This window comes from Eutrigla gurnardus (genome assembly GCF_963514095.1).
Source record: "Eutrigla gurnardus genome assembly, chromosome: 4".
Taxonomy (NCBI): domain Eukaryota; kingdom Metazoa; phylum Chordata; class Actinopteri; order Perciformes; family Triglidae; genus Eutrigla; species Eutrigla gurnardus.
Genome location: NC_139918.1, coordinates 24120024 through 24133278, shown reverse-complemented (window position 1 = coordinate 24133278; position 13255 = coordinate 24120024). Strand labels below are relative to the sequence as shown.

General features: G+C 45.0%; 2 protein-coding genes across 2 annotated transcripts; both read left to right on the top strand.

Moving 5' to 3' along the window:
• Window positions 1-3016: 3016 nt before the first annotated feature.
• mplkip (M-phase specific PLK1 interacting protein) lies at window positions 3017-4570 on the top strand. Its single transcript, XM_084007864.1, has 2 exons — window positions 3017-3448; window positions 3989-4570. The coding sequence occupies exons 1-2, from the start codon at window positions 3098-3100 to the stop codon at window positions 4100-4102; spliced, it is 465 nt and encodes a 154-aa protein (XP_083863990.1). The 5' UTR covers window positions 3017-3097; the 3' UTR covers window positions 4103-4570.
• A 524-nt stretch (window positions 4571-5094) lies between these two features.
• Window positions 5095-12410, top strand: dnajc1 (DnaJ (Hsp40) homolog, subfamily C, member 1). Its single transcript, XM_084007582.1, has 12 exons — window positions 5095-5348; window positions 5848-5949; window positions 6117-6163; window positions 6325-6490; window positions 6579-6676; window positions 6867-6960; window positions 7778-7865; window positions 8197-8360; window positions 8498-8617; window positions 9885-9933; window positions 10098-10504; window positions 12021-12410. Exons 1-12 carry the CDS (start codon window positions 5190-5192, stop codon window positions 12087-12089), a joined length of 1563 nt encoding a protein of 520 aa, XP_083863708.1. The 5' UTR covers window positions 5095-5189; the 3' UTR covers window positions 12090-12410.
• The last annotated feature ends 845 nt before the right edge of the window (window positions 12411-13255 follow it).

The following is a 13255-nucleotide window of genomic DNA, read 5'->3' as shown; positions in this document are numbered from 1 at the left end:
AAAGCCAATTACAATATATTTTCTCCTCCTTTATAAATGTGTCCTTCGCTCTGTCTTATGCAAAGAAACAAGCAGCGGTCTCTTGTGACATCACTGTGAAGAAGAGTGTATTTTTACAGGTGAGCTGTTTCTGTATTAAGATGAAACATGAATTGGTCTGACGGAGGCAGTAATGGTGTGAACGTGCAGAAGGACTGCGAGGAGGGAAGACGTCCAGAGAAACGTGATGCGAGGTGGAGAATCGTCATGTGAGTCAAACTGAAGGATCTATTTTTTGTGTGTGGGCAGGCTGCATGACACGTCAGTGCTGTGAGCTGAGGGAAGGCCTGATAACCTCGACACCACCTCCACTACAAACTGCTACTCCATCACTGAGTACAAAATCACTGCTGCTATTCAAAGACTTTCACACCCACACACTCTGCTGCTGCTAAATAGGAGTCCAGTCGTCAGGACACCAGTGGACTCATCTGTGTCCAGAAGAACTGATATGACTCTTAATGAGTCCTTTTTGTAGTCAGACCTGAAACTTTATTTTCTCTGGGGATACATTTAGTCACCAGTTTCCGATGTAAATGATTTGTTTCGTGACGTTTCAATTAACCAATAATAGACAAGAAAAACAATGGAACATTATTCTAAGATTATTTTTGATTCATTGACTTTGATAGAAATTGAAAATGAACAATGACTCTTAATGACCCGTAGGTATGAATGGTTGTCTGTCTCGCTATGTCTGCAGCCCCATGATGGTCTGGTTACCTGTCCAGGTGAACCCTGTCTTCGCCCAGCTGGGATCGGCTCCTGCAGAGACTAGAATTACATTGACAAGGTTTACAGGGACTACATTTACAGGGACTAGATTTACAGGGACTAGGTTTACAGGGACTAGATTTACAGGGACTAGGTTTACAGGGACTAGATTTACAGAGACTATACATTTACAGAGATTATATTTACAGGGACCATATTTACAGAGACTAGCTTTACAGAGACTAGATTTAGCATACAGACACTAGATTTACAGGGACTAGTTGCAGGTTTACAGACACTAGATTTACAGGGACTATTTGCAGGTTTACAGAGACTAGATTTACAGGGACTAGGTTTACAGGGACTAGATTTACAGAGACTATACATTTACAGAGATTATATTTACAGGGACTAGATTTACAGGGACTAGATTTGCAGAGACTAGATTTGCAGAGACTAGATTTACAGAGACTAGATTTAGCCTACAGACACTAGATTTACAGGGACTATTTGCAGGTTTACAGAGACTAGATTTACAGAGACTAGGTTTACAGAGACTAGATTTACAGGGACTAGTTGCAGGTTTACAGAGACTCGTTCCAAAGGTCTTTTCTCACGTTCATTCATTGACTCACAGATCAGATTTTTCATTCAGATGGTCAGGGTGTTTTTCCTCTCTTTATTTTGGCTTCAGCATCAAGTCAGTTTGTCCAAACGCCCACAGAGCAGAGTGATAGATGACGACTCGTGTTAATCAGAACAACGGCAGGCTCATTTAAACAGCAATTATTACACTAAACGTTTTGAATTTAGTCAGCTGAAGAAAAGTGGAGTTAACAAAAATGAAACATAGATGAGTCCAGAAAAAGTCAAATACAAAAAAACAATAACACATATTGAAATGCTGCAGAAAGAGATGTTTAGTTGGATGTTCTGAACACGATATACAGTATATATATAGACTCAGAACATCCAACTAAACATTTGCATTGCATTTCTTTGTCGACTAGGGGGATGCAGACTGTTCTAGAGTCCTGACTTCAGTGTCTACTAGGGGGACACTGGGGGCTAAGAGACTGTTCTAGAGTCCTGACTTCAGCGTCAACTCGGGGGATGCAGACTGTTCTAGAGTCCTGACTTCAGTGTCTACTAGGGGGACACTGGGGGCTAAGAGACTGTTCTAGAGTCCTGACTTCAGCGTCAACTCGGGGGATGCAGACTGTTCTAGAGTCCTGACTTCAGTGTCTACTAGGGGGATGCAGACTGTTCTAGAGTCCTGACTTCAGTGTCTACTAGGGGGACACTTGGGGCTAAGAGACTGTTCTAGAGTCCTGACTTCAGTGTCTACTAGGGGGACACTGGGGGCTAAGAGACTGTTCTAGAGTCCTGCCTTCAGTGTCTACTAGGGGGACACTGGGGGCTAAGAGACTGTTCTAGAGTCCTGACTTCAGTGTCTACTAGGGGGACACTGGGGGCTAAGAGACTGTTCTAGAGTCCTGCCTTCAGTGTCTACTAGGGGGACACTGGGGGCGAAGACACTGTTCTAGAGTCCTGACTTCAGTGTCTACTATAGGGGGACACTGTGGGCTAAGAGACTGTTCTAGAGTCCTGACTTCAGTGTCTACTAGGGGGACACTGGGGGCTAAGAGACTGTTCTAGAGTGTCAGAGATAACAATAAGGCCAATACAAACTCAACACAATCACCACATGACCCACCTGGTCTCAGCAACTCCAGAAGGGAAACATCCTGACCACTGCAGCCATAGACCATAAACAGTGGGTCCCCTTAAAGATATGAATACAATTAAGATAAGATAAGATAAGATAAGATAAGATAAGATAAGATAAGATAAGATCATCCTTTATTGAATTTACAGTGCTGTGGAGATGAAAGTGTATCACAGTGAAGATACAAGAGAATACAAGTTGATTGAAATTAATGTGTATAATGTTCAGAAAGATATTTTTATTCTGTGGAATATCCCTTTAATGGCAACACTACAGGCTTACCCTAACAACAGCAGCGCCACCCTCAGGACAGAAGCACTCATTACAGATTAAATGAAACCAAAATGACTTTTTATTGTATTGTCTCCAACTTGTGTATTTAAAGGTCTGTATCGTGTATGCACCTGCTATGTTCTCTCCTTTGAGGTTTGGGTTGTATTAATAACGCAATAAAATAAAAGGAGCTCCCAGTCCCCAGCAGGGTTCCTGGCGGCCGCTGGGCGGCGCTGCAGCCCGCCGGACCGGAAGGAGGTATGCCTGTTTCCGGTTTGGTCACAGGGTGTTTTGTTGTGATCGTGAATCTTCCCGTCTGGTGCTTGTTTTATCGCCGCTAAGATGTACCGAGCACCAACCAGACCTCAGGGGAGTCCCGGAGCTCCGCGGCCGACTGGAAGGTATCCCTCCCCGTCCTCCTGCTGGGGTTTCCCCGGGGCTCGCTCCCCCTACCGCGGAGGATCCCCCCGGGGCGCCCCCGCTTACTCCCCGGGTTCTCCGCTCTACTCCCCGGGTTCTAACCGAGGGCACTGGGACGGTTCTCCGTCCGGTTTCGGAAGTGGGTTCCGGGGATTCGGAGACTCTCCGTCCAGGTTCGGCAGTGGGTCCCGGGGATTCGACAGTCATATGCGGCACAGAGGAGGCGGTTTCCGGCGGCATCAGTCCTTCAGTCCCGCCGGCCACAACGTCCAGGTAAAGTATTAATACATGAGAGGGGACGCGGGTCCTGGTACACGTGTCGATCCCACATAGATCCCACATCATGAATCACTGAATCACTAATTAAGGCCCCGTTCCATTTAGCTGGGTTCTGGTCTTGAGTTCCTTCCTTGGGTTCCGTTACACGTGTTTGCCTGTGACGTGTTTGTAAGACGGGGCAGCACGGTGGTGTAGCACTGTGTCCTCACAGCGAGAGGGTCTCGGGTTCGATTCCCGGGTTGGCCCCGGGTTGCATGTGGAGTTTGCATGTTCTCCCTGTGTAAGCGTGGGTTCTCTCTGGGTTCTCTGGCTTCCTCCCACAGTCCAAAGACATGCAGGATGGGGATAGGTTCATTGATGATTCTAAAATTGCCCGTATGTGTGAATGTGAGCGTGAATGGTGGTTATATGTCAGCCCTGCGATGGACTGGCAACCTGTCCAGGGTGTACCCCGCCTTCGCCCAATGACAGCTGGGATCCCGATACGTGGTGCAGTCCTAAATAAACGAATAATACATGTTTGTCTGTTTTCAGTGTGAATCTTCAGACTCTTCAGTGGAGAAATATTTCAGTCCGTCGATGCTGCAGGATCCCTGGGAAGCTCTGCAGCCCGTCGCAGATGCTGCTGGAGCCAGACATACACACTGACAGGAAGCTACAAACAACAACAATAAACAACAACAACTCAACATCTGCAACAACAGACAGAAACTGATCCTCACTGTGTTTTACAGCCTCTTCAGTAAAAACATGCAGCATGTTTGGACCTAGTGGGGGCCCCCAGACTGGTTTCATGATGATTTTACACACGTGGTTCAACTCTCATGAAACATATTCTGATTTTGAATTAATTGATTGGTTTGAATTGTATTTCTAGCCCATGTATTGTTGATGGAATGTTATTTCAGTGTCTTGAAAGCTTTGTGTTGCATTTTGGTCTGTAGTGTGTTGAGCCACGCCCCCTTGAAAATGAATAAAATATGAACAAGTTTTTAATAACTTCTGGTTATCTTTGGCCCATTATTATCCACAGAAATGTAGCATCAACCATACATACAGTTAAGGAGGATTTGTAAAAATGTGTTTTTTCAATAAATGAGGTCAAGGAGGATTTGAGGACTGACTTGGACTTGTGTGTCACAAAATCCTGGTGTGAATGCTGAAAAGCTAACGCTACACTGAATTACTGGTTTAACTGTGTAAGAAAGTGAACCAGTAATACAAAGTAGTAAACATTTGAATGGGTTTAATAAGTATGAATGTCCTCGAAAACTGGAAAAATACAAAAAGTCTACAAATGATGCATTTTTGAAGATTTGTTGAGGAGCTGAAGCTGAATGTGTGTTATCTGTGTGAAGAAGGTGAAATAGGAACAATTGAAATGTGGGAATGAGTTTAATATGTATAAATGTCCTTGAAAACGTTGTACCAATAATTCTGGGGCTTTTATTTCTGAAATATAGGTCTATCGCTAGTTTCCTGTTAGCACACGATGGAATGGGGTGCTTTTAGTTTGGAAAAGAAGGTTCACCTCAACATCCTGTTCAGATGCAGTTACTTTATGTTCCCACAGATGTCGCTGTAGTCGCCGCTGTAACACGCAGAGACTTTTGACAGTGATGTGCAACCCGGATGTAACTGGCAGTATTTCCGGGTGTCGTCCGAGTTGACACACGACAGCAGGTTGTGTGTGGATTCCGGGTCTGCTGTGTTTTATTGTAACGGCTTCTCTGTGATGGGGATCTGTGCGGGTCCGTGCGGGTCCCTGCTGATCTGCGTAGCCCTATTGGTCTCTGCGGCCCCCCCTCTGGCGGCATGGGACGCGGATCTGGAGCTGTTGGACCTGGTGGAGGAGATCCCGCAGAACTTCTACCAGTTCCTGTCCGTGGACCAGGTCCGTGCTAACTGCTAACTGTCTCCATGGTTACCGCACCGCAGCCGCTAGCAGGATGCTACTGCTCACGACCGAGTGCCACGCACATACACAGGAGCTAAGCTAGTTAGTAGCTTTAGTTTAGCTCATGCTAACGGTTAGTTTAGGCTAACATATGGTTAGTTTAGGCTAACATATGGTAAGGTTAGGGTGCAGGTACGTGATGTAACGTGACTGACTGCAGGTACGTGATGTAACATGACTGCAGGTACTTGATGTAACGTGACAGACTACATGATGTAAAGTGACTGACTGCAGGTACGTGATGTAACGTGACTGCAGGTACTTGATGTAACGTGACTGCAGGTACTTGATGTAACGTGACTGCAGGTACTTGATGTAACGTGACTGCAGGTACTTGATGAAACGTGACAGACTACATGATGTAAAGTGACTGACTGCAGGTACGTGATGTAACGTGGTCTTACTGACCCGTCTGTCTGACCTGTCTGTCTCTCAGGATGCATCAGCAACAGAGATAAAGAAGGCATATCGACGGCTGTCTCTCTCCCTTCATCCTGACAAAAACAAAGATGAAAACGCTGAGACTCAGTTCAGACAAGTGAGAAACCCTTTTCTTTTTCTTTGTGGTTTTATAAACAAGGTGTGTAAATAACCAATCACTGTTCACCAGACTGTGGATAATCAATTGTTGTTCAACAATGCTGCAGTGTCTGTGTAGGCGAACCTCAGGTTCACAGGATTCAGTCTTTCTACATCTATTTTCAGCTGGTGGCAATTTATGAAGTCCTGAAGGATGAGGAGAGACGACACAAGTGAGTCTCACTGGTCTGCATCACCACATACATGTCTAGTACTCCGTAGTCCGTCTAGAAGACCTCTGGCTAGTCCCTAGACCTCTGCAGATTCCCCACATGTATCTACAGATATGGTGTTTGTAATTAGTGCTGGATAAGTAAAATCTTTATGTTTGCAGGTATGATGATATTCTAGTGAATGGGCTCCCTGACTGGCGGCAGCCCGTCTTCTACTACAGACGAGTGAGGAGGATGAGTAACGCTGAGTTGGCCTTCCTCCTCTTCCTCATCCTCACTGTAGGACACTACGCTGTCATCTGGTCTATATACCTGGAGAAACAGCTGGTGAGACGGCCAACATTGAAAGACACTCATATTCCCAATGAAAGCAGACTGGTCATTTGATCTGATGATGAATCCCCCATGTTTCCAGGACGAGCTGCTGAGTAAAAAGAAGAAAGAGAAGAAGAAAAAGTTGAGCTCCAAACCGGCAGAGGACCCCCGGTGTATTAGCCAGGATCGCACCAACAGGTACAGATATGACATCGCTGGACTTTGTTGGGTTTGTTTTTGGGCGGCTGTGGCCGGGAGTCGCCCTCCGTCCATCGGCCTGTGAATGTACATGTAGACTGAATGTAGTGTAAAGTGTCTTGAGTAGTCGAAAAGAGATCTAGACATGCAGGTCCATTTAACCTTTTAGTTTATGTGTTTGTTTTTTCAGAGTTCATGATAGGCCACATTGGCAGGACATCCTCCCTCTGAAACTGAGCATCTGGCTGTACCTGTCCATCAAAAACCTGCCACAGACCATCCAGGTACACTATCTGTCCATCAAAAACCTGAGTAACCACAGTTACTTTCTGGTCTTTGATCCGTCCTGGATCCTGTTTTCTAAATGAGAGTCCAGGGCCCTCGTTTATCAACAGTGCGTTGTTGGAGCAAGATTTCCAGTCTGAGTTTCTGTTCCAGTCTGGGATTCTCTTCCAGTCTGGGATTCTCTTCCAATCTGAGTTTCTCTTCCAATCTGAGTTTCTCTTCCTGTCTGGGTTTCTGGCCACTGGCACGTTCCAGCGTGAGAGTTGGAGACGGATCGGGCATTTCCCTCAATGAGCAACATGTTGCCAGAGTTGAAGTCCATCATGTCCCTTGACCAGAACTACATCCAGTTCACTTACGTGAATCCACAATGAGCCAAGATCAAACTGGCATTTCACGCTGGATTTCCAAATATAATAGGAGTGATAGACTACACCCACTTAGCAATAAAAAACACTGTCACAAAACAGAAAGGGGTTTCAGTCCATCAATGTACAAATAATAATAATACACCTGCACCAAGTGAACTGAACAACAGCACATACATTTCCTCAATTTCCACGTGGTTCTTAAACGGAGGTATTGTTACCATGTGTGGTGAATTGGGGGGCGTTTCTCCAAAGGTGCATGGGCACGGTGGGTTCAAACATGTGGGATTTAGCAATGCTGGTGTGCGTACCGCCGCGGTGCACGTTTGATGAATACAGATTTTTTTTGTACTTGCACACTTTCTAAATTTGATTTGTAAGACAAAATGTAGAACCCTTTCTACGCACTGTTGATGGAGGAGGGCCCTGGTCTCTGTGTGTGTTTCAGGAGGTGAAGCAGTACTATGAGGACTACCAGCAGATGAAACAGCAGCAGAGAGAAGAAGAAGCTGAAGCTGAACAGGAAGTTGTCCCAAGTAAGTACTTTGTACAGCTTTCATTTCTGTTTATTAAAGTTAAGGGTATATTATGTGACAGGCTGCAATAGTCTGCAGTTTAGCACGTATCGCTGATCCAATCCATGGTTTTGAATTTGGGTGAGTGCAGATGGAGGTCTTGGGTATGATGTCATCAATGCACTTACTGATGTAACCAATGAGGGAGTCTGTGTACCCGTTCATGTCACCATCAGCTGCTTCCTCAAACATCTGCCAGTCAGTTGAATCAAAGCAGTCCTGAAGGACCTCATCAGCCATATTATTCCATTTGTGAATTACTCTGGTAATTTCCTGTCCATCGTCTTTTAAGGAGAGAAGAGGCCGAAGGTCAAGAAGCCCAAGGTGGAGTTTCCTGTTTACGAGCTGTCACCAGTGAACCTGAACGGCCAGGATTATGACCAGACCACGTCCATCGAGGACATTGAGGACCAGATGGACGACTGGCTGCAGGACCGCAGAGCTGCAAAGAAGAAGGTCTGTAATTATTGATTAGTGATTAATCTGATCAGTTCATACTTCATCTGAATCTCTGGCCTTCATACATATCATCACAACCTCAGTCTCACAGGAGACACCTTGCAATGTCAGTGTCTTTGTGTTTATGTCCTCAGACTGCAGACTGGACGGATGATGAGCTCAGCCTCCTCAGCAGATTTATGGTTAAATTCCCTGGAGGAACTCCAGGTCGCTGGGAGAAGATTGCTCATGAACTGGGAAGATCGGTGGCTGACGTAAGTCTTATACTAGTTTGAATCTCAGTCAGAGGTCCAGCAGGCAGACAATGTATATTTGCATTCAGCATTTTGTTGGCTCTGTATTACAAGACTTAAAACAAATTGCACTCAACGAGAGGATGATGTATCAAGCTAAGGCATTTTTTGCATAAAAAAGGGAAACCTTGCAGAGGCTCCCACAAATGATTAATGATTTCAGTAAAAAATACTTAAATTGGGTACATCCCTAATATTGGGTTATTTTGGGGGGAATCAATTGAAATGGTGCACCGCCAGGCCGATAACATTGTAGGGGAAACACTGGATTGGTGTTTAGTTTGAGGTTCATAGTGGTGTCGGGATGAGGTGGTTTGGTTGGGTTGTTATTGATTTATAATGATTGTTTAATGTGTAGACTAACATCCACATCTACATTCTGGAGCAATGAGACAACGTTTCATTGTGGTGACCTTGTTTTGTGATTCTGATAAAGCCACTGCATAGCCTTTTACCTACCTCAGTAATCTCCGCAAAGTTAGTGTTCCAGCTTAGTCTGTCTGACAGTAAGTTGGGTACAGGAGCCAAAATGTTCCTTCCATCGTCCAACAGTATCTTCATTCCAGGTCTCTCCTAAGCCCTTCTGCCCCCTGATTCATCTGACAGTTTGTCATAAACTATTTAAGGCCAACTGATGTCCTTTTGGAAGCACCTGGGTCAACCAAGCCTCAAATAATTCCTCTTTACTCTTGGAAGCTTCATTCAGTGCTGATGTCCACCAGCAGGTGGGCTGCCGTCTTCACAATGAAAGCTTTGGATTTTTTTCCAAACTTCCCCAGGGATGCAGGAAAGATTCCTCCTCGGGTGGTAGTTGAGGTCCTCATGTACAGGGCCCTCAGTGTGATGTCCCCAGTTCACTCACTAATTTTTACAAAGTCTGTCTCTCCCACCACCTGATCATCCGACAGCTCTGTGCCTCTACAAAGTCAATCATGGTTGTTCAGGTACCAGGAGTGTCTTCCTCAATATCTGTTGCCTTTAAGAGTTTGCCAGAGTAAAGGCCTGACCCGCAGTTAGCTCCTGTCCTCGCTGCTGTCTCTGTCCTCATGCTGTTTTTCCCCTACGAGATTCAATATGTTTATCAGACAGACGGATTTCTTTCTGTTCTCAGTTACATCAAGTCTTTGTGGGAATCTTGGCTGAACATGTCCTGGACCTGAGAACAGATATTAAATGTCGGACAGTTCCTTATTATCAGAAACTGACTCAATCCCTTTTTCTTCGACAGGTGACAACTAAAGTCAAGCAACTGAAAAACAACGTGAGCCACACCTCAGGTAAACTTAACTATCACCACCAGGTTCTACTCTAGGTATCAGGTTCTACTGTTACTGTCATGTTCAAATGTCAGTATCAGGTTCTATAGTCAGTTAAGTTCACCTGAGGTTCTACTGTCACTATTGGGTTCTTCCAGGGTTCAACTTTGCTGTCTGTGTTTCAGGTCTGGTGAAGCTGTCGGATCTGAAGGGACCTCTGCTTCCTGTTAGGTCACTTCCTGTTGCTGACAGCTTGATGACTCAGCGAGAGGCTGGAGCCTGTGAGGAGGAGCAGGAAGAGGAGGAGGCGGAGGTGGAAGCAGCACCGGTAGTCAGGAGGAGGAACAAGAAGTCATTAGCAGCAGACGGGGAGGAGGTGAAGATCAGAGGTCATCGGCAGAGAGATTTTGACCCAGCGGCGGCAGTGGATGAGGAGGAAGAGGCGGACCCTCCCGAGAACAGGGAGAGGGTGGACTCCACTGTCTGGACTCAAAACCAACAGAAACTGCTGGAACTTGCTCTGCAACAGTTCCCCAGAGGAACCACAGAGCGCTGGGACCGCATCGCCATGGTGGTGCCCGGGAAGACCAAGGTGAGGACAGACACAAGCAAGCTGTTCGACTGTCTACCTGTAGGGGGCACAAATTACATTTAGGACATTTAGCAGACGCTTTTGTCTAAAGCGACTTACAACAAGTACATTTGTAAAAAGAAAGAAACCACAACATATCATTGGCAATAAGATTAAGAGCGAAAAAATAGAAACAACTGTTTGTTCCTCGTCTGAGTAAAGTAGTAGCTGTTCAGTATACCTTAAATCTATGGTCTACGATTTGAAAGGTTTTAAAAAAGCCTCCCACCTCCCTCTTATTTTACGAAAATAGTTCACCGAAATGTGTTTCTGAAGACATTTTAGGGGAGAAATAAGCTATGCAGTTGCTGAATCTGTCTTTATATTAGATCTACAACGGTCAGTTTGAAAGATTTTCGAGAGCTTGCGGGAGGCGGCGCCCCTCCAAACTTGCCGCGACACGAAGGCATTGCACGGCTTCTTACATAGACAGTGAATGGGAACATTCCCTCCGGGTATGAACTCAGACAGCATGCCGTTTAGTTTCCCGGTGTGTCCGGGACTTCCACAACATGTACAAAGCAGTAATAGTGTTTATTACGGCCATGAATGATGAAACATTATCGATGTAAATGCAGCGGGTGAAGTCTGAACAGGTGAGTCTTGAGCCTTTTTAGGAAGACAGCAAGTGACTCTGCAGTCCTGACATTGGTCGGGAGTTTGTTCCACGAATGCACTAGCAAGTTTTCATTTTGGATTATCTGTAAACAGGTAGATTTTTTTGATGTTTCTAACTTTATTTAACTCATCGGGACTGCGGCAGAACAGATTCAAAAAAATAATATGAGACAGACTTAGAACATGGGCACTTGGAGAGCATAGACCTCTGCCAGGTAATGGGCTCTTCTTGGCCCCTGATACACCCTTCCACTAACGTTCATGAAAATCAGGCAAGTAGTTTTTCTGTAGGCCTGCTGACAATCCAAAAAATAACAGATAACTCAGTGCCAACAAGATTTTGCCACAATTTGCCTGCTCCAGACAAACGTCTTGGATCTGAGAGAGAAAACTTCTAGTTGGAACAACATCCTTGTTTCAGACACCCAGGATTCTCTAGTTGCAATTGTTTAGAGATGGGACCTCAACACATAGTGAGCTGGTCCCCACACCACTTTTCAAACATGTGAACCGAGTACCCGAGCAGGTAGAGAACCAGGTACCCGAGCCAGTGGAGAACCGAGTACCCGAGCAGGTAGAGAACAGAGTACCCGAGCAGGTAGAGAACAGAGTACCCGAGCCAGTGGAGAACAAAGTACCCGAGCAGGTAGAGAACAGAGTACCCGAGCCAGTGGAGAACCAAGTACCTGAGCAGGTAGAGAACAGAGTACCCCAGCCAGTGGAGAACCAAGTACCCGAGCAGGTAGAGAACCGAGTACCCGAGCAGGTAGAGAACCGAGTACCCGAGCAGGTGGAGAACCGAGCAGGTCACACACCATCACTTACAGCTGTTTTATTAAAGTACGTTTTTGTTTTTCAGGAAGAGTGTATGATTCGTTATAAGATGTTGGCGGAGCTCGTTCAGAAGAAGAAACAGGCTAAAAGCTGATTAATGTCACCATCAGCTGCTTCCTCCACCACCTCCTCCTGCTGTGACCTCTGATCTCCTGACAGGTGAATCATCTGACAGGTGAACATCAGCAGTGTTTTATGTTGTGTCCAGGTGAGCTGCCTTCTGATTGGACTGAAGTATAATTAGTTTAGTTTTTATATATGTGACGTGGAGTCTCACCTTCTCAGGTGTTTTTTCTAACTGATGAGTCAAAAGAAGCGGGAAGCTGACCTCTGAACTCCGAGCTTCATGTGCCTTACCTCAGTTCAGCATGCTGTCAATCAACCTAATCGATTAAAAGTATTTATCTCCTACAAATTGTTTGCATTGTGTTTTCGAGTCAGATGTCTGCTGATGGTTACATTTCAGAGGGAACATTTTACTTCAACGTTTCAAGATCTTCTGGAAACATGATCATAAATAATGAATGACATGTTTGTAGGTCAATCCTTAAAAGCGTTAAGGTTTTTGAAGATGTTTCTCCCCTCGTCTACAATAAAGCTTTCTAGGGTTTGTAGGTCAATGTCTACCCTCATCCAGTCCCAGCTAGAAGTCTAGAAGTTCCTCCGTGGGTCCAGGTTCCAGTCCCAGCTTGTGGTCCAGTAGTCCTGCTGTGGGTCCAGGATCAAGTCCAGGTTCCAGTGCCTCCACACCAACAACAATCACTGAAGACCTTTGTGATTTTCTCAACAGTCTGAATATTTTGTATTTTCTGTAATATTAATGGTAACAATCATCATCATCGTCATAATTATTATAATTGTATTAATATTATTTATCATTATATAATGGCAGTTTTGTGGTCATTAATAAGTACTAGTAGATTACTGACACACCACACACACACACATGTGACTAATAAGAAGTCAATGAGGACATTTCTTCTTTATATTTCATGCCTTGAGAATATTTAGCTCTTTTTTGATCAGCTAATATTATTTACAGACTTATGTAACGTATATCCTGTTCTACATACTTCCGCTCGGTAGGGGCGCTATGCACCTAAAATTGGTATTTCAATCCACCAAAACATGCAAAGAAGTTTTATTCTATATACTGTATATACTCCCGGGCTGCGGTCAAAAAGAAGTGACCCAGAAGTAAACAAGTGGCCGTCATGATGAGAGCCATTTGAATCCTCTCAATGCAAAGGAAAGGATCAC

What these genes read in the sequence shown, in the direction of transcription:
- mplkip (XM_084007864.1), top strand. Translation starts at nt 3,098, where the DNA reads ATGTACCGAGCACCAACCAGACCTCAGGGGAGTCCCGGAGCTCCGCGG. An exon ending in CCGCCGGCCACAACGTCCAG is followed by an intron (nt 3,449 to 3,988) that starts GTAAAGTATTAA and finishes GTCTGTTTTCAG; the next exon opens with TGTGAATCTTCAGACTCTTC.
- dnajc1 (XM_084007582.1), top strand. Translation starts at nt 5,190, where the DNA reads ATGGGGATCTGTGCGGGTCCGTGCGGGTCCCTGCTGATCTGCGTAGCC. An exon ending in ACCTGCCACAGACCATCCAG is followed by an intron (nt 6,961 to 7,777) that starts GTACACTATCTG and finishes TGTGTGTTTCAG; the next exon opens with GAGGTGAAGCAGTACTATGA. An exon ending in GCAGAGCTGCAAAGAAGAAG is followed by an intron (nt 8,361 to 8,497) that starts GTCTGTAATTAT and finishes TTATGTCCTCAG; the next exon opens with ACTGCAGACTGGACGGATGA.